A 26309-nucleotide genomic window follows, 5' to 3' on the forward strand; every position below is an offset into this window, starting at 1 on the left:
GACCTGCTGTACTGTACTGTACTGTACTGTACTGTACTGTACTGTACTGTACTGTACTGTACTGTACAGATGCGTAATTAAAAGAAAACTTGTGTCAAAAAACGTAATTGATGGAAATAACTGCAATGTGTTCAGGAGAAAAAATGGGAAAGAACAATTACATAAAACACATTATAGCAAAAATAAACCATGCATACATAATAAAGTGCATAATGAACTGTTCAAGGCTGCGGTGGTCGGTGCGTGGCAGTTGACCCTTGACCCTTGCCCTCTCCAGGTGTCAGGGAGTCTGTGTCACACACCAACCGACCAGTGAACCCCTCCCAGACGGAGGAACCCCCCGTCCTGCTAGACCTGCCGGAAAACAGATCCACTGTTCAGTGAGTACAATCCTGTATAATGTCCACAATGCTTCTCAAATGTTTTTTAATTTCAAAGACCGCCAGGTTTGGTTTGCACCGTTCAGGCCACGGAACCCCGTGTCTCAGAGAGTGTACAAATGGAACCAAATGGAACGGAATCCACTTGGTTTCATTTGTACACTCTCGGAGTTACAGACCTGTAGCTGATATGTACTGTATTTACATGACAAAGACATGGTAAATATTCCGTATTTAATATTCAAATCAACAACACTTTTATGGGGGCGCAATTAAGCAAATTATTTAGATGTCAGTCTAATGTCATTTTCATTTTAACCATTAATAAAGTGCACATATGATATTTGACTTGGCGTTCAGCTCTGCTGCATTTTCTCCCTGCTCGGCACGATTGAATACCATCATAAAACATTAAGAGCAGGGAGATAGATATACAATAAAACCCATTGGGGAGCATAAATAACAGAGCCCACCGGTGGTGCTGGGGTGGTGGTGGGAGAACACATCAAATAACAACCATAGCGGAAGGCAGGTAGAGCATGCAGTCTAGTGAGCTTAAGTAGCCCGCCCAATTGGTCAGCTGACTGCCACATCAGCGAATGACGTGTGGGACTTGCACACTTATACACCCACATAGTAATGCCGCATGTTAACCCCTTGAGTATAGTATGCGCCTCTGAGCACGGCATGAACCCCCTCGAGTATGTCTGACTGAACTAACTCCGCAGGCTACGCATCATTTATGTACTGTATGCCCTATACTGTCTGGAATTTATACTTTGAGGTACTGCGCCTCGCATTGCAAGGCATATCGAGTGAGTTTGTCTTGCCCAAAATAGAGATGCCAGGTTAAAAAGTGGTTAAAGCTGTATTGTTGGATACACAAGCAGGATTATCATTACAAGCCAGTGGGCCTGGAAACAAGCCATCTCTCTCCCTCCCCTGCAACACACTCCCCTGTCTTATCAAATTGCCTTGACAAAGCAAGACAAATCAAACAATTTAGCTTCTGCCTGCAGTTTAGTTTTTCGTGTCAAGGGAAAAGGTAGTGAGGTTAAGAAGTCATCTTGTGCTGAAGAAAACCCACCAAAATGCAGTAGTGGGAGTCATGGTTGTGGAGGTGGTGGGAAGATTTTAACCATTAAACCATTAGTCAAGTCAACCGGAGTCTATACTTGGCCCGTACTTTTTCGTGCACCAAATGTCTTCGCCAGAAATGGCCTTTCTACAGTACAAGCTAAGCTTATGGATCAGCTATTTTCACCGAATGTTTTCCTGTTATGACATGCCCAGAATAGAGACACTAGGATTCATGTGGTTAGATTGCAAGGGAGGTGCCACTGCCAAGGAGATTTTACAAATCTCGCAAGAGCTTTAGGAGAGGAGGACATAGGCCACAACGCTACGTTTAGATAACAGAGGTTTCCAAGAGTCCCGTTGTGTACTCACTTTTTATTCTGACAGTGAAACGCTGTAGTGTGCATGCCAGGTGGTAAGGTCGGTGGCGGTGTGACGCACTGCCAGATAGACCAGTCACGCATGCGTAGAACCACTTCCGCTCTACTTCCTATCACACGGCTGTTTGTTTACATTAACCAATCAGGGGCGTAACTAGCGTGACAAAGATTGCGTTGGTCGACCAGCCTGTGTGGGGGCCTACTAGAGCCCTGCACGGGCCCAAAATATGGGTCCCCGGGCGGGGCCGTTTTGTCAGGCCGAGGCCGGGACCTTGCAGGGCTCTGGGGCCTACTGACGTCTAGTCGTTACATTTGTATTCCTAGGATGAGCGGGGCGAGGGAGTGCTTGCTCATTCTAGGAACTAAAATATCAACTACAGCTCTGCTCCAATGTAATCAGCATACACAACGTGAGCCGATGTGAGCCATGACATCACAGGGAGTCCCTCTCGTACCCGTTTACATGGAGGCGGAGCATTTCCAAAGATTTCCACTCTGGAAGTAAAGGGGTGACTTGATCTAAATAAAGTCATACAAGCTCCAATAACGATGAACAATACAATCAAAACAACAATTGATTCAACATTCACAAAGAGGTCTGACAAGATTACCAAACAACTTTCATTTCAATTAAAGTTTATTAAAGTGCCAAATCACAACAAGTTGTCTCAAGGCACATTACATGGAGCAGAGACTCAACATTGTGCCACCCTGAGCAAGTTATTTGCCAATTTGCCATGAATCTTCTATGTGAGATTTCAGACAATAATTTTACCCTATGAACATTCAACCAAAAATTCAAGCAAAAACATCTCACTAAGCCCTTTACTTATTGTTCCAATAACATTTGAAGAAGGCATTGGAACAATGTGATTGGTCCAATGTTACAGCGAATAAAGTTTAGGAAATCTATATAACAGTTTTATTGAGTGGCATGTAAGTTAAGCTGTAGCACACACACACACACACACACACACACACACACACACACACACACACACACACACAAACTAGAAAGGTTAGTGATACATGCTTTTTCATCAGGCCAGGTGGCCTATCGTAAGCCTATCGTAAGCCGTTGTAAGCCAGAGGAAGTGATCGACATACTTTCACAACACTTAGAAATAAAGTTGTACCTCAGATCCCTAAAGATAAAGCTCACTTTCTTTTTCATTAAAAAGGACGGATGGGGCAAATGGAAAATTGATCTGGGAAAAAACTTTAACTTGATAGAATGAAACAAAGACACCAAATCCAATGACGCTCCAGGTGAATTGTGCTCCGACTAATGACTTGGACATTATCGTCGGTAGCTTCTACAATGTTTCGACTGAGCTCAAGTTGAAGAATTGACAATTCACTTTGAATGCCTTATCGATGGCAGAAAACCAGTGTTTAGTCTTAAGGGGATGTATCTGTTTATGAGGTTGTAAAACATAAATTTGTCTTTGAAAAGTTCTAACGCCACGTCTGGACAGTAACTTCATAAAGCACTGTAGAGAGGCTAATGCACACCCAAATGCACACCTCATAAACCTGTCCATAAAACAGAGTGCCATCCACCTGGAAAACTGCAAAGGTTACCCCTGTCTTTACCCCCTTAAACCCCTTAAGCGTCCGTATTCTGGCCTTGTGATAATAGCAGTAACTTTAATAGCCTCCCTCCTGGCCAGCCGGGGCGCTTGGTGGAGGGGAATGGAACTGGTTGGAATAACCTGGGAAACCCCCCCCTGTCAGGCATTGAAGGAAACATGAGGTCAGTCCGTTGCTCTCCCCAGGTTGGCAGAGGCAGTGTAGTGCCCAGGATTGGACTGGGTGACAAAAATGTTAGTTTTTTTGGGCGGTCCAAACCATTTATCTTACCAGTTTTGTCAAAGGTGACTATAAGAAGTAACCATGCAGAACAACAGAACAACATCACTATACATACAGTGAGATTTATTATACGACCAGGGGTGACTTTAGATCTTTCACCGTGATGAACCGTGATGCACTTCTCTCTTGAAACTGTCACACTTTGCATTCCCCTCTGCTGGATGGAATCGTTAACGTCAAATAGGAAAAGAGAAATGGCTAATGCTGACGTGCTGATAAATGTGCAGTTTTGTGCACCATCCCAATTCAGTACACACGTTAAATCAATTTGTGGAGTGGCACTTAGAGCTAGCAGAAAAAACATGGATGGCTGTCATGACGTGCACATATTTGTTGGTATAATTACATCTCATTGAAACCAGAATGCATAATATTGTCATGAGGATCCACAGACTGACTTGTCTTGCATTTACTTTCTTTCTAGTCCAGCATACAATGTTACTGTACCTACTGTAGACCAGGGATTCTCAACCTGGTCTAGTTTATCTTTTATTATTTTTTGCAACAGAATTGCTGGAAAATCGAAATGAAGAGTTTACATAGTACACATGGTACATGCATACACTTTGATTATATCTGGTTTCAGTATTTATGTATAATGTATTTTTCTATTTTTAAGGTTTATTGTAGCTGTCAAATTGTATTGGGGTGGGGAGGGGGTTGGGGGCGCGAGACATGGCCAAAGCATTTCCCAGCCAAAAACGTTGAGAACCCCTGAACTGTCCTAGACTACAAAATGAAATGCCTTCATTCGGCATCTGATACTGACGCTCACACATACTGGATACACGCACGCACAGCACAGACAGACAGTAAAAAAAACATGTTTGACTTACGTGTGAAATGTCGCTGCCTGTGTCTCACCTCCTTTCAAACATTGACTGGTTCAGCGGCTCACTTCTTGTCCACGGATCCACTTGTGCAGAAGGTGGATTAGCGCTGCTGACACAGGTCACTGACGTAGTCCTCTCTGCAGTGACATGGAGTTGTGAATAGAGATCTTTGTTGATAGGATCACTGGTGGGCTTCTACTCACACAGAGAGCCCTGTGGTGGTAATTGCCTCGTCATTTGCATGCCACTCGTTTAAACCCCTAGAAACCCATGGATCAATGCACTGGGGGAGCTGATGTCATGCTGATCATCACGTCTATAATGAAGTAATGATATCGCCTGGGTGTGATTGAAATTCAGACACGCATGCATGCATGCGCACACACACACACACTCTCACACACACACACACACACACACACACACACACACACACACACACACACACACACACATTTGAATTTCAATCACACCCAGGCGATATCATTACTTCATTATAGACGTTGATGATCAGCATGACATCAGCTCCCCCAGTGCATACAGATGCAGCACACACACTGTACATACTTGGGCACATACATTCGGTATTTCAGGCGCAGATGGTTAGTGAAGACATAATGAACAAGAGTAACGTTATGTTGTTATACATTATGAGTCACAAGTTACAGGCTTGTCCGGGCTGTTTCATGACTGAAACATGATTTTGTTTCCCCTCTTCTTTCCTTTTTGTCTTCCCCTCCTCCCGTTCTCTCCTCCTCCTCTCCGTCTCAGACTGGGATCAGACGCCCCAGACAGATGCACCAGTAACTTTGATGCGGTGGCCCAGATACGAGGCGAGGCCTTTTTTTTCAAAGGTACGGAAACCCCAAAGTAAGGAAAGCGTGAGGGAGGAGAGCAAGGGGGAAGACCAAATGAAGAGTTTGATTAGACCAGTGGTCCGGGGACCGCCGGTCGTCCTTGGGGCGGTTCCAGGTGGTCCCCAGCTAAATGATGGAGAGTTGATCTTTAACTCTTGAGAGCGTACAGGTCCATTTGGTTTCATTTGACGCTCTCAAAGGCTTACATTATTTTTCAACATCTACAGTACATTACTTAATTTACAAGAAGTCTACACAATGTAGAATTGTTATTTTGAACAACGTTTGTCAAAAGCATGGAATTGTAGACAAAATCCAACGACAACTCAACACAAAGAACTAAAATATTCTTTAGTCCGTGGCTCAAAAGCCGAATAAATAATGGACCTTGAAATGAAAAGCGTTGAAAAGCACTGGATTAGACAATGAGAGAATGAGAGGAAGACAGAGTGTACGGACGTGCGGCACAGACTAAACAAAAACAATCGATTGTAAAAAGCGAATACAGCAGATCTACTAGCTCACAATGTGTCATGGTGAGCTATTTGCGTACTGTACCTTCATTACCTTGTACTACAAAGTTTAAAATATAGCGATTAATCAATCTAATCGATGTAGTCTTATTATAAAAATAAACTCCATTAGAATTTGTGCGCAATGATGCGTACTTACTTTTTATTATAAAAAAGTACTTCTCTATTATCCCATTTTGGATTATTTGATAAATCAAAAAAGTATAACGATAAAGTGATCACTATGAAGATGATTGATGGTTGCAGGCCTGAGGCCGTAGTCGTGGTGACTGATTGAGATCCCACTATTCCCATTCATTTAAAGGGCTTCTGATAACTTCTGAGTCTAAGGATATCAATGTGTCCGTATGGTTTCATCTCAATTTCCTATTAATCACAATACATTTTGTACAGAACCGCTGCTGTGTTTGTACATCTACAAAGTAGAAATCCTTGTGTTAGTTTAATTCGGAGAGTGTGGAAATGTAACCAAATCCTTGCTTTTAACAATGTGTTACATTTTGAACACTTACTCAGAGTTACAAAATGTACAAATTAAGGATTTTTACTGTGCATGTCTGTCAGCTAGCTTCAGGAGCTGTTTACCGCTGCTCCCATTTCTCACACATACTGACCTTGGGGGGAAAGTCATTCAAAAGTCATTTCACTCTTACTTCCTCAAGACTCAAATTACTTTCTGGCATAAGCCAAATGTCACTCTCACCTCCAAAATACATTTAGTTCACAATGCAGTAGCTAGTTTCTTACTGGTGTTAACTGCAGAGAGCACATCTGACTTCTTTCCTTTGGCTCCACGTTCGGTAGAATTAGAATTTATATTAACCTTAGAACACTAAACACGGGTGACTTTCATTTGGACAATTATATTTTCTGTAATTTTCATAATGTTGCTGATGTCTGAGGTGGGTGGGTCTTTCAGTACCTTCATAATGCTCAGTGATCATCATAGAAGGTACAGTAGGTTTGTTTCCTTGCCCACGCCCCTGTTTTTTTCTACAGGCAGGTGTTTGGGTGAATTCCACAGACTGATATACCAACCTACACAGTATAGAAATAATAGCCAGTTCTCAGCCTTGGGGGCCCATCTGGCATTTCCAAAGTCTAGGCTTAATATCTAAAGTCCACCGTGCATTGGATTTACCTCTCATTGCCAAACAAAACTTGGCCGTGCTCTCTCTTAGGACAGTGAGTCAGACTGTAGTGGTCAGTGCCAGAATGAAGTGAGTAGGTCACGCAGCTGGAGAACTGCAGTCCAACACGGCCCAAGGCTTCAATACAAACGTATAGTGATACCCGTCCCTATCCTCAAGCTGAACTATGGTTCATGGCTGAACTATGGTTCAGCTTGAGGACAACTACACCAGATCAAGCCCCCAGGGCAGCCGGTGAAACCTTGAAGCCATCCCAAAGCTGGAACAGCAGGCGGGCAAAGTCACGAGTAAAAGAGTGCGCAGCTGGGGGTTTAACAGAGCGCTCATTCATGAATGGATTCAGGTGCGTTCAGGGAGGTTTTGGTGCGCAAATCAAGAAAATGTGGAAGTAGAGTGTTCTTCCGGATGCTTCAAACGCCACTGAGCGACTTTAATTGGAATCTAGTTTATATAACTCTATGCACCACTAACACACTCAAAAGCAATAGTAAAGTGTGATCCTAAATTGGTGGTCTTCAGTCGCTGTGCTAGTCATGACATTTTCACCACGTTCTCCTCATTGGCGTTGGTCTTTTAAGCCAATGAGGAGTCTACAATGCCTTCCCATACTCTGAACGGGCGTAAGAGCTCCGGTCACAGAATTTGATGTGATCAGTCAGTCCGGAACGTCCTCTCAGACTATGGGGTCACATGACAACTGCAGGTGCTACATGGAGTTGTGCATCAGTTGGTTCAATAATCTAAACATTACACATTACATTTTGATGGAACAATCAATCAGTCCTCTCTCTGGTCACTGTACCAGCACATTTGCATTCAGTTGACTTGCCTGTTCTGTTTTCCATTTTGCCATCATGTCTAGACCGTAGACACATTTTAGACCAGGCACAATTTTCAGTACACAGCAGTGCTGAACCGTTCTTTTGGTTGCATCTGTGGAAATATCTTTGTAATCATGTGGATTAGTGTAGATGTTTGGGGGAATTGTACATGTATCTGCTATGGTTTTTGAGCTGTGCCTAACCGCTCCAATGACTGGCCGCGTGTGTCTCGCGTGTGTGTGTGTGTGTGTGTGTGTGTGTGTGTGTGTGTGTGTGTGTATGTGTGTCTGTCTGTCTGTGGACAGCAGCAATACCGCTGGGTGACCTATCAAGTGCAGCTGTTTTTGTATCCTTTGAAAGTATTGTGAGGTTACAGGTGCATGATGGGAAGCCGAGTTTTTTGTCTAACACCAATGTCACTTTTTTATTATTATTATTATTATTATTATTTATTTGTAGAGTCTGCATCAGGTCTTTAAGCATACAATGTTTCCAAAGATCAGCGGCGATATCCGTACATCGCTTTGACAGCATGGAAAATGGATCCACAGATCCGGCACGCACCACTGTGTACTTGCACTTGTTTTTCCTAATTGCAACGTCTGTGTTTGGTCTCTCTACTCTCTTTCCACGCAGGGAAGTATTTCTGGCGTCTAACCAGAGAGAAACACCTGGTGTCTCTGCGTCCCGCTCTGATCCATAGCTTCTGGAGAGGCCTGCCAGCCAACCTGCACAGTGTGGACGCCATATACGAGAGACCCGGAGACCACAAGATCGTTTTCTTTAAAGGTATTCTAAAGTTCTAAAGTTCTAAAATTCCCAAAGTGGGGTCCGGGGACCCCTAGGGGTCCTTGAGAGAGTTCCCCAGCTAAATGATAATTAGAAACCTTATGGGTCTGTAACTCAGAGAGTGTACAAATGGACTAACGGGTCCATTTGGTTCCATTTGTACACTCTCAGAGTTAAATTAACATTGATTTTACAATATAAATTGGGGGTCCCAGAGATAGAAATGCCATTAAATGGGGGACTGTAGCATAATTCTTTCTTGAGATTAAACTGGTTGAGAATCACAGCTAGAGCCGTAAAAAATCTCTTATGGGGGTCCATATCTTTTCAAATGGGGATCTGTGGGGCTAATAAGTGTCAATTTGGGGGTCCTTGACATGCAAACGTTTGGGAACCACTGTTCTAAACAAAACATTGGACGCTAGTTTATCTATACAGATCTGTCTTGGTCAGTTGCCCTCGTGTTTTTGTTAGTTTTGTTTTTCTTGACCACAAATGCTGAGAATGTTATTTTGATTAATGTACAGTAGCATGTTATTTAGAATGTAGACATTGTTCCTTCTGCACTACGTGTGTCTCTATTTACCTTGTTTGTGGACTAGACTGCATTCTTACTCTGCTTATGTCGATTGCATTTGCCAAGTTGCTGTGGATGAGAGCGTCTTATAAATGGCCAATTTGTATGCTCCTGCAGAAGCACTTCCTTCTGAGTCATTTTAAAAGCAGAATAGCAGACAAGACAGTTTCAACAATTTCAACACAAAGGTGCAAAATGCACCTATGCAACATACTTAACCACTTCAACCATGACAAATTAACCACTTCAACCATGGCGCCTCATACATGGCATGTCAATATAGCCGTAGCTCCATTAGATGACATGTTGTGGGCTTGTCTTTCAGCTATTTATGAAATCATTTAGAAAGGTTTTTGTGGTTAAGGGGTTAAAGAATAAAGATGAAAATGTGCTGTGTGGCGTGTGCATTGCATAGTAGAGAGACATGAAGGAAAAAACTCTCTCTCAAATACACACACACACACACACACACACACACACACAACCTTGTGGTGAAAAAAATATTTTAATTAAGAAAGTGTTCTTATATACAGTATCTAACAGATGGTGACAGAATAGTATCCCACTGGGTTCGTTCTTCAGTGCTACGATGACAAAAACAAATCATCTTCTTTATTACCCGGCAGGTGAAAAATGTCCTTTGATAATTTGACATCACAAATACATCATACGTCAGTGAATCATGGCGTAAACATGCAGATATTTGATTTGATTGTCTTTCATACAAAAGCAAATGAATCTGGGTAATAACATAAGCAGTTTTTCTGCAACACACCAATATTGTTTTGTCGACAAAATCAACTTTAGATTTAGTAGTAGATAAATGTGAGCAGTTTAGGGAGAACAGTAGGGAGATTTTCTTTTTCTTTTTTTCTTTTCAATTTGAGTATGTAAACACTGGGTAGGTGAGAACGCGCTAAGCTTTTAAAAACTTCTTCCTACTCCCTTTTCGAACATGGAGCTATAACTTTCTCATCGTGTTGTAATAATGCTGTCTTATTATTTTATGTTCTTTAAAAGGGATATATGTTTTGTATATATTTTTGATCTGGGCCCTTCTAGAATAAATAATTTGGACCACAAACAAAGGATTGAAAAAAATAAAATAAAGAAAACTAAATGGCATAGTTTGAATTAGCGGCTTGCCCCTGTGGACGCAAAACGTCTGGACGTCTGGATATCTAACAATATGGCCCATGTTAAAAAATAATCACACATATGTTAATAAAAAAAATATATATATATAATAATAATAATCACACCCATGTGAAGTGAGCAGTGCCTTTTTATCATCATGATGATGATGATGTATAGAGCCACAATGACCTCACATGACGGTAACCACAGTAACCGTACTGAGATAGACTAATAGACACCCATGATGACGCACAAAGTCACATGTTGGCCCCGGTTAGCACGTTCCCCTTTAAGCAGCATCCACGTTATTAGACAGGGATGAAGCACATAATGTGCAGTATGTCCATTTGATGCTCGAGCGAGTTACACCAGATTCGGTCTACTTTGGTTGGGGACCTTGACTCACCACGCCTCTCTGTCCCGCCCCCCCACGCACAGGTCTAAAATACTGGGTCTTCAAAGACAACAACGTGGAGGAGGGATACCCCCGTCCGATCAGCGACTTCGGCCTGCCGATGGAGGGCGTGGTGGACGCGGCCTTCGTCTGGCTGCACAACGACAAGACCTACTTCTTCAAGGACAATCACTACTGGCGTTACGACGACCACCTGAGACGGATGGACCCGGGCTACCCCAAAGACGCCACGCTGTGGAAGGGGCTGCCTCCGCACCTGGACGACGCCATCAGGTGGTCTGACGGTGAGTGTCCTGAACGCTATGAGAGCAGGGCTCCTCAGAGTGGGGGCGCCGCGACGGCAAGTCCAGGGCAGAGCCGTAGAGTAACGTCGTCAACTCCATTCACTTCGTGGGGCCAGTCCAATGGCGGCCGTTCTAAATAGACTTCTATTGGCGAAGAGTGACAATGTCCTGGACCGGAAGTTGGCAGGATGCGCTGGACTCGGGATCCGAAATACAATTTTATTTTAGATCGTTTCTTAGTAATAGTACAACATAAACATTACGGAGACTTTAGTTGTCACTGTACAGTACTTTAAAAACATTTGTCATGTTGCACACATGCCTAAAATTGCTGATATTTGCGCCGCCCTCGTTGAACACAATGTATTTCAAACTCCAGCTTGTCACTCTCCATGCTGCATGAACAGCACTCGAGTGCTCAGTTTTCTGCCCCCTCAATGTCGTAACTCTGTCTTACTCTATGGCTCTGGTCCAGGGGTGGCACAGAATGCATTATAGCATCAGTTTATTAACCACTTAAACCCTCTGTACTTAGTCAAATGGACGCGAGTTGCACTGTACTTGCATGCCTTCTTTTTCGATCTACACCAAATCTCTCCACCAAAAATGGCAGATCTACAAGCTCACAACGAGCTTGTAGATGGGCTGTTTTGGGCAAATGTGCTCCCCTGAATAGGGATGCTGGGGTTAAATGACATACTGTATCTTCACGGGAAAGTACTTACGTACTGTAATATGACCTAAATGTATAGGTGCTATGCAACAATGTAATTCAGGATGAAAACGTTATATCCCTGAGCCAAAACGTTTTGAGAACCACTGCTGGCTATAGAGTCCCTATTCTGGGCACAAAGATTCTGCGAAAATAGCAGATCTTCATCATGTTGTGATGCAATATGTTGTGAGCCTGTAGATCAAATATGTTATACATGAGACAACGATATACCGTACAGGGAAGTGTAAATCAGGCTTAAATATAATAATTGATATAAAATAATTGACACGAGACGCTGAAAAGAATGATTCCATCAGTGCTCTAGTTCAGCTGAAACACACTAAATGTTCAGCTGGAGGGGAGCTTTAGCCTTTAGCCCCCAAAAGAGAGAGGCAGGCAGGCAGACAAACTAGTTGCTGAATGGATGCAGCCACTAGTAGCCAGTAGTGCACAAAACATTTCACAATGTCCTCTATAAAATCACAGTAAGAGAGATGAGCAATAAAGAAAGAGTAAAGCCACTAATAGTGCACTAATGCAGTTGCCAGCTTTTCAGCAAAATATTGGGGGTATTTTATTTTAATTTTGGTGTAATTTTGAGGTACCCAGCCCCCAGAGAGAGAAACAGAGAGAGAGACAGACAGACAGACAGACAGACAGACAGACAGACAGACAGCTGTGCATGCATGGCAGGCTTTAGGGCTTCCCACAGCTACCCCACAACACGGCATCACTCATGTCTGCAGTGCAGACAGCAGAGCAGAAGCTCTCAATGTTTAACCATAATAATAAATATACAATAACTAAACATAAATCAAATCATATTAAAAGCCCACCCTAGCCCAATGGTAAGTCTGCCTCCATATGGCAAAATGTGTTGTATTTTATATTGTAAATATCAAGAAAAGAAGTTTAGTACAGCAGTGTGTGCCCACGCGGTCACACACAAGCGAGCAGGTTAATATGGGCAAATACTTTGTGAACGTTCCCAATGCCATGAATTATGCATGTGAAGTGTACATGAATTATATGAATATGAATACAATTAAAGTAGTAGTAGAAGTATAGTAAGCGAGGTGAAGAAAGGAAGGCAGAGGGTCAGATGTATTACATGAGTCTACAATAACACGTAGGCGTTGTTACTGTATGTTATTTCCCCTGTGGTGACCGCCATCGATCCATGCCCTCGCTTACTGTAGATATTGAAGTTGCACCTGTAGAAAAATCTATATATGTTTTTATTTGTACACTGTTATTATTGGTTAAGGTGTGTTTAATATACGCACGTGTTTAATATATGTGTGCGTGCGTGCGTGAGTGCGTGCACACTGTGAAATGTCTGTGCTTGTGTGCAGATCTACGTATATGGCCCAAGGACATTTATTGACATTGCATGATAATAGATGATAATGCATGATAATAGACTGATATGAGTACATGTGCGAATCCTTTTGATGAAGATTTGAAAAAACAGGATCTGAGCAAGCAGTTTGAGCATCGACTGCAGTGCATCAAACCCTTTGCCAAATGTGCCCTTTGAAGTGTTGCAGAGAAATTGAGAATACAGACGACCTTATGCTGAGCGAAACAACAACTACTTTGTTTTACGAGGTCATGGCCGGTGTTCTGTAGCTTGTTCTGCACAAGCTAACAGGTCTGGGAGAAAAGGCTAACCACTGAAAAGCAGACAAGGCTCAAGGAGATGGCTCACGCATGGTCTCACATGCGTTGGCACCTAACCCGGAAGTCGCAACCCGCTTTCCCATACGCATGTGGGCAGGATGGCAATTTCAGGGATAGCGCAACAACACGCCCATCAGCCACACCTCCAGGCGCAAATATGGGAGTTGGCATATTGTATTGTGGGTAATGCCGCCGTAAGATAATGTTTATGGCCAGTACCAGCTGTCTTGTGCGTAATTAACGGATAGTGGGTAGTGCCAATGTACCCATAGTACACTACAGTATTGTATACAGCCACACACTGCTTCTCCACACTGCTTCTGACTAGTCTAGCTAACGCCACTCTGGAATGAGATACTGCCAGTTTAAGGTTCACATGAACTTGTAATCCAGCAGTACAGTACAATACCAAGAGGTGGGGGGGGGGGGGGGGGGCATGGCAACATTGCAGGCTGTACAATTCTTGTCCACAACAGTGTGTCAACAACACAAATACAATTGGAACTCAGGGTTTGCACAGCTAGTCTCAGTCAGAGAAAGAGAAATGGAGATAGAATCTATAAGAGAGAAGTATTATAGACTAAAGATAAAATGGAGAGAGAGAGAGAGATGTGAGGAAGAAAGGGAATGTTGTGATAAATACTGGAGAGGAAATGGGAAACGTCAACTTCTCCAACTCATTTAGTACTCATGGTCACAGCATGTGGGTACAAGTGCATGCTCTTGATAATGATCTCTATACTGTATGCTTGCTCCATCAGTTTGAATCCTTTTTATATTTATTCTCTCTCTCTATCTCCCCCTCTCCGCCCATCTTCTTGCAGGCTCCTCCTACTTCTTCAAGGGGAAGGAGTACTGGCGTGTGCTGGCCAGCGACATGGAGGTGGAGGTGGGCTATCCCCGGCTCATTGCTAAGGACTGGCTGGTGTGCACGGAGATGCAGTCGGACTCCCCGGACACGGAGTCCAACGGCACGGCGACGAGGGTCAACGGGCAGCACCACCCGGACCACGCAGAGAACGGCTACGAGGTGTGCTCCTGCACCTCGGACACGGCCTCCCCCCTGGGGGTCCATCGCTCCCCCTCCCCCCTCTGGCTCCTGACGCCGCTCTGGACGCTGTCACTGGCCCTCCTGCCCTCACTGCTATGATGTTAAAGAAAGGGAAGAGACTTTCAAACTGAATCAGGAAGTAGTATGGCCAAGTCGGCTGAGAGCGGGGTCGATGGCCCCTTGACTCTTTAATCACATGAAGCCTAGCGTCCCTATTCTGGGGGGGCCAAACATTTGCTGAAAAATAGCCGCTCTATGAGCTCACAAGGGGGGTCACCAGCACGACCCCCTTGTGAGCTCGTAGGTTGGCTGTTTTCGCCGAAGAGATTTGGTGCAGGGAGGAAAAGGAAGGGTCCTGGTAAAGACCCTTGGGAGACCCCAGTCAATGAAGTATGAAGGGTTTGTTAAGGGTGGTTAATGTGAGGACCAGTGTTTACTCAGATGAAACCGCAACAGGATAATTTGTTCTTGTAATTACAAATCTGTTGATATCTTTTAGTTGTTATTTATTTCCCATGATATCGAGTGAATACTTTTTATAGGAAGCGTACGTGTTTTTATTGCAGCTAACATCAGTGTGTGTGTGTGTGTGTGTGTGTGTGTGTGTGTGGGGGGGGGGGCGCCTAATTCTGGAAATGTTGGTGGCACGCTATGTCAGTTACACATGACCACAGTTTCTGTATCCCTTTCCACTATATATTTTGAAGTATTCCAGAAAATAATTATTTATTTTAGGGAAACGACGTTGAAATAGATCGATAGGAATTAGGTCAATGAGAGATTTAATGGTATTCCGAGGTCATCAATGCTGATTAGTATTCATTATGCACATGTTTACAGCGACAGTATCTGGCCACGACAGTGTTGACAGGTGAATTGCACCCTGAAACTTAGAAGGGTAAAACAAAATGCAGTAAATGGCACCCAGGAAAGCCATCACACATCCTGTGTATGTTTCCTGCTATTATGATAAGTGCTTTAATATCAATCTAAGGATCCATGCTTATTTAAATTGTATAAGGTCTGAAGTAGCTGAAAGAACTTGATGTTCACTGGAATCAGGATGGATGGATGGATGGATGGATGGATGCTAACTCTTAATGCCATCATAACTTCTCTCCCATGGCCTTTTGTGATCTTTGCTTTGTATCCATGGAATCATGAAGTAAATTCTCTACCCATATCAAAGTGAGCAACAGAAAGAAAGATGTTTTCAGAGAAAAACATTTACAATAATGGATGAGGGAAGATAATGTCATAATGTCTCCAACAGGGATGCTGTGGGTGTGTGTTCTCTCCTCCGCGTCATCAGCCCCCATTACCCTAGGTGGGGTTGGTGAAAGGGCCTTTCTGTGTGGAGTTTGAAGTAATCCTGGTCGCTATACTGCCTCCCCCTTATCAGCCGGAGCGCCTGATGGAGGGGAAAGGAACTGGTTGGAATAACGTGTTCCTTCCACGCGCTACATCCCACCAGGGAAACTCCCCCCTGTCAGGTGAGAAGAAGCGGCACCGCTCACTCCTCATGCATTGAAGGAATCCCCACTTTGGCAGAGGGTGAGTAGCGCCCAGGATTACAGCTTGGGCAATTGAAAAAATGGGTTACAAAAATCGTGGTATATTTTTTTTTTACAAAACAAAAATAATGTCTCCCTGGACACTTTCCTTCAACTAGAGTCTGGAGACCAGACCAAGGATTGGATGTACAGCATAGGAGAATGTCATTAGATCGCTTTTAGTCCTCTCAACATGGCAACTGCCTGGATTTATTTTTATTATTGTTAAAATATGTTTACATACACTACAATATAAATAGATACATATATTTGAATTGAAAAGGTCTATGGCTGTTTAAGAAGATTATTGTGAGCATTTCAGGCTGTGTTTTCTATTAAACGTGAGATATTTTTGTAGAAAATAAAGAATCACAATATCTTGTTTGCCAAAAATAATAAAACCGAATGTTTCTTGGTGATTCATTTGATAAACTAGAAAGACTGTTGTTACTGTGTACTGAGTACAAATCTCTGTCAGGAGTTCTCCCACCATCTTTCTATCTGTGGAGCATATTGCAAAGAAAAAGCATGGGAAAATGGAGGGAAGAGCGATGATAAAGGATTCTGGTTATTAATGCCTTTTTGCCAATTATATGATGTTTGTACAGGCCGGACTGGGAATACAAATCTGAAAAAGACGTGCGTGTCCGTACAGTACGTGCGTGCAGAGGGAGAGGGAGGTCTGTTGACGAGGAGGTTTATTGGAATATGTAGGAATCTGAAGGTGTTTTGGAAGCACAGAATTGGCTCCTGGGGACACCTGTGGACCAAGCCATCCGTGGCAGAACGTTCTGGATGCTGCAGGGCTGCATAGAATAAGCAATCAATCACCCTGGAGATATATTGCACTGCTACTGAAGAGTATACAAGTCGAGAGCAATCCCAATCACCTGAAGGAGCCTCTCTGCTGCACTTCTGCAGTAGCGTATTGATCACAGAATTTTATGGTGGTAGTTGGATGGTGTTTGATCCAACTGAGACTGCTGGATGTCCCCATGTCTGTCATCCATTGACTTACATTATATATAGCATTGTCAGTTTGGCCCAAACTTAAAATCTATCTTAAAAAGCCATGTGTCAGGATTATTTCTTTTTTTTGTTAAAGGCACTGTCAATGCTTTCAGGGAAAATGATTTAAACCAGTTACAAACTGTATCATATTGTTGGAAAGTTTGACTAAAGTAAGCATGTAAGAGCAAGCAACTTGTAAAAGTAATTCTTATGTTTGTGGACACTGGTTTTGAAAACACTGGATATACCTGTAGCTTTTTAGGTTCAACAAACAGTCTTACACTGCCCTCTTCTGGTGGCTACAAGTGGTGAACACAACAATGATCCAAGTAATCAAGTTTATCAGTTTGGGTGATGAATAGCCATTAGCCCACTCTAAGATTAGGTTTAGCCTACAAGGAGAATCACCTGGACGATGTAGAATTAGTGAAGTCTACTTAATTTCAATAGATAAAGTAAGAAAGACAATGGCATCAATTAATTAGATCAATTATCTTTTCTAAAATAAATGATTAAACACAGGCAACGCTCTTTTGAATTGAAAAATACATCATTGACCTCTGTTCTTATAGAGGGTCCTATTACAATAACAACATTTCAAAGAACCGTGTGTGTGTGTGTGTGTGTGTGTGTGTGTGTGTGTGTGTGGCAGCAGGTGTGCTTGGCTGATTGTGTGAGTGATTTTGTAGATTGTTGGAAGGAGCTGATTGGTTCCAGGCTTCTGGAGGCAGTTTAAAAGGCAATTTTTCATTCCACTACAGCCAGCTAACACATTTTGTATGCTTGTAGATACAGTTTGGAGAGTTATGGAGGTCCATGCCCTAATGCTTACCAAACCGCAGGGTCCTAGAAATATCCATCCTATACACCACAGTCTCCAATTAAGTTGACCATAAGGGTCCGAGCACAGCGGCATCAAGCAGCACGCTCCTGCAGACATCAAGTGCACTGGTCAATGACATTTTGGCAGGCACGTGCAATACACCATGCTTTCACTGCATATCACATACAACACTATACTGACGTATTTCCTGTTAAAGTCAATTTGTAGATGTTGTATATCAACAAACTAATCAAAGAAAAAAAAGGAATAAAGATATTTTGGGAATGTTGTTTAGCTGCATTTTCAATGTTCATTTCTTTTTGAAAATGTTTATGTACACGTACGTACTATAATTATTTAAAACTTAAGTTTTATACTGAGGAAGACCATGGGCAAGTGCCCAGTCCAGATTGTGGACTACACACAAACACACACTGGAGTCACAGCCAGCCCCACTATGCTGTGAAGGAAATCCTCCACAGTCACAACAAGCCCGGAGGCTATCTATTCACAGACAGCAGCAGGTTAATCTGTTCTGTAGCGGGACATGCAATTATTTGAAGGTCTTCTCTGCTGTATTCCTCCTGAAGCAAGGTATGGAGTTGCTGGAATACTCGCTGGATGTTATTCTGCACAGGCGTGAGAAGAAGGGACTCTGTGTCTCTGTTAGCCAGATACAGGGACATGCTCTGTAAAGTGGCTGGCAGCTTGCTCTCCATCGCCCGGTATGTAGACGTCACCATATCATTGATCTTTGCTGGCTGTGCCCAATGCTGCTGGGAGAGATTGTATGGAAGACCTTCTTTGATTGCCATGCTTTTCAGATCTTCCACCTTGGTGAGAAACTCCTGAAGGTTCCCCGCGAAGATCTGCGTCTGCTGCTGTATGAACTGCTCACAGCTGACCGTGAGTTGCTCGTCCACATCCTTCTTAGAGTCAGTGCAGTGCTCCTTTATCTCCGGTCTTCCCTCTAACAGGAACTCGAGTATGGCATTGTAACTGTTGAATCTGAAGAATCTGCTAACAGCCCTCGGGTTTAGTATTTTAAATGCTGCATTTCGCGTTTTCTTTAGGTCCAGTGAGATTTCTTTGATGGCGAAATCAATGCGGTAGGGGGCAATCTGTTGGCGCATTATCATCAGGTGTTTGATCAGGAACAGTTGCCCATCTACTTGGGTTTTGTTTTTAGCGATGATGTCGGAGGCTTTAAGCAGTGACTGTATGCAGGCAGATAAGGCTTCTTGAGATAGACCCTGGAAGACCACCCTATCTATACTCCTGTAGAGCTTGGACAGACAAGACAGTGTTCTTCTGACCGTAGGGTACCACATGCCATGCAGGTCAGCAGGAGAAATGTCCTTTATTATCCCAGCATTGCTGTTTCTCCTGGCCACCAGACCCTCAAGCTGCACGTCAGAGAGTGAAGAATCGTGCGACGCCACCTTTAAGCTCCGAGAGATTCTCTCCATGGTCTCCAGTTTCTCCGGGTAGGCCAGGTCCCCTGGAGCAGGGTTGTAGCCAGAGATATCGCTCTGAATGTAAATGTGAGTCCTGTAGACGAGTCTCTCCTGGACATCCTCCAGCATCTGCTTCAGCAGCACTTCAAAGGCGCCCAGCTGACAAGCCTCGTCGTGTACGTGGTCTTCCAGCATCTCGTCCCCGAGGATGCAACAGAGGTCGGACAGCGTCTCCAGGTGGATTACGTGGACGACCAGTGGTCGGAGCACATCATACAGGGACGAGCACAACTTCTCTAACCGTTCATCTAGCTTGGTCGTAGGTTTAGAGAAGAACTCTTTGTACAGCTGGTGCTCATCCTGGCAGACGTGAACCATGAAGGCACAGCTGCTGCGCACCAGCGCGCAATGGTCTTTGCTGTTTTGACGAGTCAGTTCAGTAACGGTGGACGTGATGCTGGGACTGAGCAGCTGTTCTCTGTGCTCTAGGTAGCACAGGTGTATCTCATCTAGGAGTTGATAATACTCTGGGATCGTCTCAGTCCGCTCCTCTATATGTTCAATGAGGGATCTAACTTTGGGTGCAGCAACTCTAAACTTGGCATAGTATTGTGTAAAGGCATCCTCTGCATTGACCGAGCCCAGCGGATCCTTTCTGGTTAACTGGCTGGTGAGATTCTGCATGGTGTTAACAATGTGGCGCTTCATTAAAAGCGTAGCTTTGGAAATGCATTGTTTAAACTTGAGCATATGAACTGGGTAGTCTTTGAAGTTTGGATGGGAAGAAACGTACTCAATGCAGTCATGCAACCTTGACAGCGTTGGTATAAAACCTTCACTGGCTACAGACAACATGGGTGCACTCAATTGTGTGTTTATGGTGTCCAACTCATCAAGGTGCGACAGTGTCTGCTGTATAGCATCTGCCAGGCCAACGTGCTCTGTCTGCTCTTTAAGCAGTTGCTGAAATGCCTCATGCAGGGTTCCTGTCTCAGTAGATACAAGCAGGTACTGCTTCTGAAGGGACTGCAGATGTTCCAGAGCAGCATTAACGGATTCCAAAATAGAATTGCACTGCTCCTGGTAGCAATTTAGATGGTCTCTGGTCTTCCTGTATTTCTCTGCCTCGTCCTGGTCCATTTTTGATTCTAGCTTGGCAAACCAGGAAGACATCTGTTGTGCAGTTTCTATCCTGTCATTCTCCATATGGAGCATTTGGAACCCCCTGAACAGGACATCTTCTGTTGAGCCTGGCACCGTTGTGAATGGTGACTTTAAAGAACACAACGGGAAACTACACAAGTCCTCAGCTGGCAACTCGGAAGGAATTGAGAGTGTTTCGGCAGCAGCCTGGATTTCAAGGATGGAGTCTGATTGCTTCTTTGTGAGGGGTGCTATTGCGTTGTCACATAGATCCCATAACAAAAGTTTCTCACGCGTTTCATCCGAAACTGACAATCTATAGACGCCATCCTCCTTCCGGACAGCACCGCCAACATCAGCAGCAACAAAGGGATTCTCTGATGGCGCTATGTGCTGCACTGGGCACACCATTCTAGTCTTAAGCCTGACTAGTGCAGTACCCATTATCAGAGTAGCTGGAGGCAAGTCTATGACGTCAGTACAATTATGTCAGTCATCTCCATATTTGGGTATATGTTATATACGGCATATACCCATATACATTCATTAAAACACAGTTTGCCCATGGACAACGCTGAACGGACTCAAGTTTGCTATACTATATGCAAACTTGAGTCCGTTCAGCGTTGTCCATGGGCAAACTGTGTTTTAATGAATGTGAGAAGCCGACAGACAGACAGACAGATATACAGAGATATATAGAGATTCCTGGAATTAGTGCAGTACTCATTATCAGACTCAGGCCTTGTTTATGCCGACCGTAGAGACCGGCTTCCTCGTCTGGCTAGTGGTGATGATCAGCTGCTGAGTTCCTTTAGGGAATGAGGATCAAATATGTTGAAGAACAGCTTGAGCTTATTTGCACTTACCACCCCCGTGCTTCACTTCCCCTGTAACACTCACATGCACACTGTGTGTGCGTGTGCGTGCACACCTAACCCCCGGAGTGTGTGCTGTTCTTGGGCATGACACTTACAGTATCCCCTAATTGCTCCCTATGAGCAGGTTGGTGCCTTGCATGGTTTCTTCTGCCATGTAACTTTCCTCTTCTACCCTGAATTTGAACACTGTTTCCTGCTCCAAGTGCATTGGGCTAATAGAGCTGGCCTGCTTGCTCTGGGAATAAATGTAATCTTGACCGTCAGGTCAACATTTGTCAGATCCTGTATATAGGTGAGACATGACCTTTGACACAAACTTAATAGAAGGGTAGGGAGACAAAATACAATCACCCCAATTGTATAAGTTATATATTGTATTAACATACTCTACCATACAGATTGAACAATATTACTAATATGTTAGTAATTAGCAGAAGATACAGGTATGGGTTTATTTCACTCCAATAGGTCAATAAACAATTCAGGGGACACAACGTAAAACAGCAACAAAAACATCTAAATCTAAACAAAAATCATACACTCTCCAGAAACACTACTGTAGGTACCTGATGCTGCTCTTCTTAGGCATGGTCAGTCATTATTTAATTTTTTTGAGACATTCAAACTCATTGTAGAGAAGCACAGAAACGTAGCAACAATAGTAACAAAAACAGTAACAATATGGCAGTGAGTCATCCCGGAGTCTGTGCTTATTATGCAGACAGAGACACCTGAATTCAGATTTGATTTGAATTCACCTTGGCTTGACATGACAATTTTCTTTTCTTTTTTTTAGTATCAAACGTATAGTCAATAAATTAATTGCAAAGTAAAGAAGTGGTCAAAGTCTATGGTATTCACACCACAATTAGTCTATTCATGGACTGGTCAAGTTTGCAGCTGGTATAGTCACCAGTAGGTAGAAACATGCAAAGGTAACCAACAGCATATTTCTCCCTGTAGGCCTGGGCCGTGGCTCAGCGGTCCAGGCACCTTGGCCGGTAGCCAGAGCCTGGCAGTGTGCCGCGGGTTCGACTCCCGATCCCAATGGCCTTTACTGCATGTCACTCCCCCATTTCTGTCAGCCTACTGTCTGTCTCTATAAAAATTATAAAACGAAAGGCGAAAGCCGCAAAAAAAAACATTAATAAAAATAAATTCTCCCTTTTCCTTGATCTTTTAGTAAACAGAAAATTACAGGTTGGTTGCCAATTTCATCCAATCACGAGAGAGAGAACCCATTTATCAGCTTCAATTTGATCTAGTTCCAATTCCAATTTTGCGTTTGTTTCATTACTTCCAATTTCATTTATTTAGTCTGTATCCTGTTCTCTCTGATTGGAGGAAATGAGTATCCTCCTGAACAGAAAATGTATGTTCTGTTTACTAAAGAGCTGGAGAGACAGGGATCCGCCTGGTACTGTAACAAATATTATATCACTTACAGCTGTGGTTTTAAACCCTTTTCACATCAAGGCCCATTATTTATTCAGCATTTGAGCCACGGACCACCATTTGATGACATTTAGCCTCTCAGACCCAAAACTTGCAAATATTGATCAAAATAATTCTTCTACATTCTCTAATTGTGTAGACTTCTTGTAAATTAAGTACTCTGATTGTGTAGACCTTGAGAGCGTAAACTGTTTGACCTTGAGAGCGTAAAATGTTATGCTCAAAAGAATTAAAGGTATATAAGGGTCCATTTGGTTATCAACTATACATAATTTAGCTGGGGACCACCTGGAACCCCCTCAAGGGCTTTTGTTTTTGTGCACAGCAACACTCTTTAATACTGTCCAATACCATTTGTCACACTCATGCTTTCTAAGGTGTGATTTGGGGCCCTAAAGATGAATACAAAATGAATATCAACATCCTAATATACTGTCCAATAATTAGATAGGGAGGGGGGTGAAATTATGACAGGCAGTTTCTGTTGTCAAAAAACACTTTGAAATACACTCATGCTTTCTAATACAAAATCAATATCAACATCTTAAAACTAAAATGTATGCCATGAAATATTCTTTAAGGGCATGTCATGTGATCTACCTGCACGGCCTTTGTGATCTACTGGTAGATCACGATATATGCACCCCTGTTCTAGACCTTTCTTTATACTATGCAATGTATAGTGCTTTCAAATCATGTTTTCAAAAATGTTTTATTGTACACAGGTTGAGGTCTCGTATAAGCCCTTTGGTCTTCCTGCCTCCTCCTTGCAATTTCATTTTTTATGTATTTTCCCTTTTGTATTGTTTTTATACTGTGCTAAATAAAATAAAATCTAACTTTTTCCAGAAAGATTTTTTTTTTTTTTATAATAAGAAAAATAGAGAGACAAATGTCCATTCAGCATTCATACTGCCTCCAAACGGTTCTGTGTTCTGAATGCCAGACCACGCCCAGTCACTAATCTGATCAATGAATCGCAGCTGTAGCATCTTGCTCTGTCGTCTACTCTACAGCGACTGAATCCAAGCCAGCAGAATGGATTTAATACCTGGATGCGTTTCTGACATACTGTGGGCAATCAATCCCTCGTGGAGGTAGGCAGATCTGAGAGACATGCAGGAGTTCTGAATGATGTAAATGTGTAGTTGCGTTGGGATGGAGTACTGTATGTATTGGGCTTTAGGTCCAGGAGTGACCCGGTTCCATCTGAGGCAGGGTATCGATCTTCAAGATGAAGTCATTGGATGCACAGGATGGAGAACAGATAGACCAGGACGGGAGCCAACATGGAGCAAGCCCTAAGAAAGAGAAAGAAAGACACTATTTTTTCACATTTCTTGTACATATTTGAATTGAGATATCACTTGATTAAACTGATCAACAGCTTTGACATGGATTGGACAATACTGGTGATATCATAAATAATAATGTGCGTGTGCGCACATGCGTACCAGTGTGCTGTAGAATAGCATGAGTTAAAAACGTACAGGAACACTGTGAAAGAATATATATTCAAAGAGTTGAACACATTATTTTTTGCAGATCTACAAGTTCTCATTCTCACTCTGCAGTCCTCTAGGAAAAGGTGTTGCAGTATGCGTTACAAAAGTTTATTTCCCCAAGCCATCACACAGTGATGTGCAATATCCTCTATCCTTTCTCCTATAAGAAGACTGCATGTGTGCAATATTTGTCTCATTATGAACTGACTGATTTTATCAGTAGTGTTTAGTATTGTAGTTTTAGATTATAGTAACTTAAGCCAGTGGAACTGAATTTCAGTCAATTATGCATTTCATGCACTGTTGCATGACAATAAGCCTGTAACCGAAAGCTTGTTTCTTGAAAGTTATATTTTAAATAGTATAGCCCAATCAGACCAATAAACCAGTGGACATACTGTACCCCTAAAAGGCCATATGAGCCATAATATGTATTATTACTCTTGCCATTATATTGCTGTTATATTTCAAATTATAGCCCAATCAGACCAATATACCAGTCATATATGTCCAGCAAGCCACCCTTACCTTCTTCAGTTGATGATGTGCACAGAGAACAGGTGCCCCCTGTTGGCCAGCATGGAAGTTACACCAGGGTAGCAGGGAAGAGACAGGTGGACCAATGACTATTTCTGTCTTCAAGCCAGATGACTGTGGCAACCAGCTCCTGCATGACAAAGAGACTAGCACTATATAAACATATAAATAACAAATAAATAGTATACAGAGAAAAGAAAGCAGACATGCATCTTACTACATCTCAAAGGCAAATATTACACTTTTCACTGAACCACATTCATTTGAAACCTTAGTTACAAGTTACTTTGCAGATTTACATTAAACAAATTAGTCAAATTTGACTACATTTACTTTGTTACTTTAAGTATAGATTAGATTTAAGCATAAGCACATTGGCTGGAGTCTCCTTGGACGTCCTCTGGAGTGTGTTGGTTTCCTGTGGTGATTTTCTGTAACAGGTTTGTTTTAAGGGACGAGGTTGTTAACCTCACTCCCAACCCCCAATATGGAGGACTAGGGGTTGTCCTTAGTCTGACCGCTGCCCTTTGAGCTGCCTGGCATGGTTGGACCTGCCAGGGGAGCCCTCTGGGTCAACGGGTCACAAGCTCCGCCACCACGTCAAGGTGACAACCCATGGACGGAGAACCCAATTTAGTCATTGCCAATTCCCAATTGTCCCCAAGTGTCCTGAAGTCCCTGTTGCTGCTATAAACTGCTATGTGCATCAAGGATATTAGAGTTAACTGAAATTAGTGAATAACAAACATATTTGGGGATTTTAGTTTAGTTTTTTCCTACTCTTCCAGGTAACAGAAACAAATAAAAACTAGGGTAAAAGACTACCGGTAATACAATTTATCTAAAAATCATATAGAGAAAATGTCCTTACTTTTAGTCAAATATTTAATACAAAAAACTATTAGTACTATTACTACTGTACCAGTTTCAACTGTGACTATCTTTTAAAATAGTATTTTTTAATTACCTTTCTGAATCTCACCCCCTGATAAATAACCCGTATTACAATACAAACTGAACCCAACACTACAATTAATATATACTAAACTAGAAACTAAGCCTTCTCCAAAACATAAAACTATAAACTTTAAAACTAAATTAAAAACAAGTTTAAAACTAAATTCAGAACTATAACAACCTTGATGTGCATCAGCAGCTTCCACAGTGCAGCAAAAAGTACATGATCACTTGATCCATTGCCAGATTCCCACCTGCAAACACTGTAGCCAAATTGTGTTTGTTGGAGCGCCAGCCAAACTGGATGCACTGCTGCTGCTGGGTGTTGAACCAAGCTACCTGCAGTGGTGGGAGAGTGTTTTACCTCTACCGTCATCCAGACGCTCCATAATGTTTAGATTGTGTGTGCATATGTAGATAGAAAGAGAA

The 26309-nt window shown here is 42.7% G+C and overlaps 2 protein-coding genes across 2 annotated transcripts in view; one reads left to right on the forward strand and one right to left on the reverse strand.

The window, feature by feature from the left end:
* The window catches only part of LOC308310227 (matrix metalloproteinase-17-like), a 113612-nt gene extending 97427 nt beyond the window's left edge, over positions 1-16185 (forward strand). Inside the window, exons 7-11 of the mRNA XM_080756445.1 lie at positions 278-380; positions 5317-5399; positions 8544-8696; positions 10849-11109; positions 14332-16185. Coding sequence (XP_080612571.1) covers positions 278-380; positions 5317-5399; positions 8544-8696; positions 10849-11109; positions 14332-14657 — 926 coding nt within the window. The 3' untranslated portion in view covers positions 14658-16185. The remainder of the gene's footprint in view (positions 1-277; positions 381-5316; positions 5400-8543; positions 8697-10848; positions 11110-14331) is intronic.
* A 2260-nt stretch (positions 16186-18445) lies between these two features.
* Positions 18446-20956, reverse strand: LOC308309609 (conserved oligomeric Golgi complex subunit 3-like; the record flags this gene model as incomplete). Its single annotated transcript, XM_080755518.1, has 1 exon — positions 18446-20956. The coding sequence occupies one exon, from the start codon at positions 20954-20956 to the stop codon at positions 18446-18448; it is 2511 nt and encodes an 836-aa protein (XP_080611644.1).
* Between the last annotated feature and the right edge of the window lie 5353 nt (positions 20957-26309).

This window comes from Protomyctophum bolini (genome assembly GCF_963924005.1).
Source record: "Protomyctophum bolini genome assembly, chromosome: 22".
NCBI classification, from domain to species: Eukaryota; Metazoa; Chordata; class Actinopteri; order Myctophiformes; family Myctophidae; genus Protomyctophum; species Protomyctophum bolini.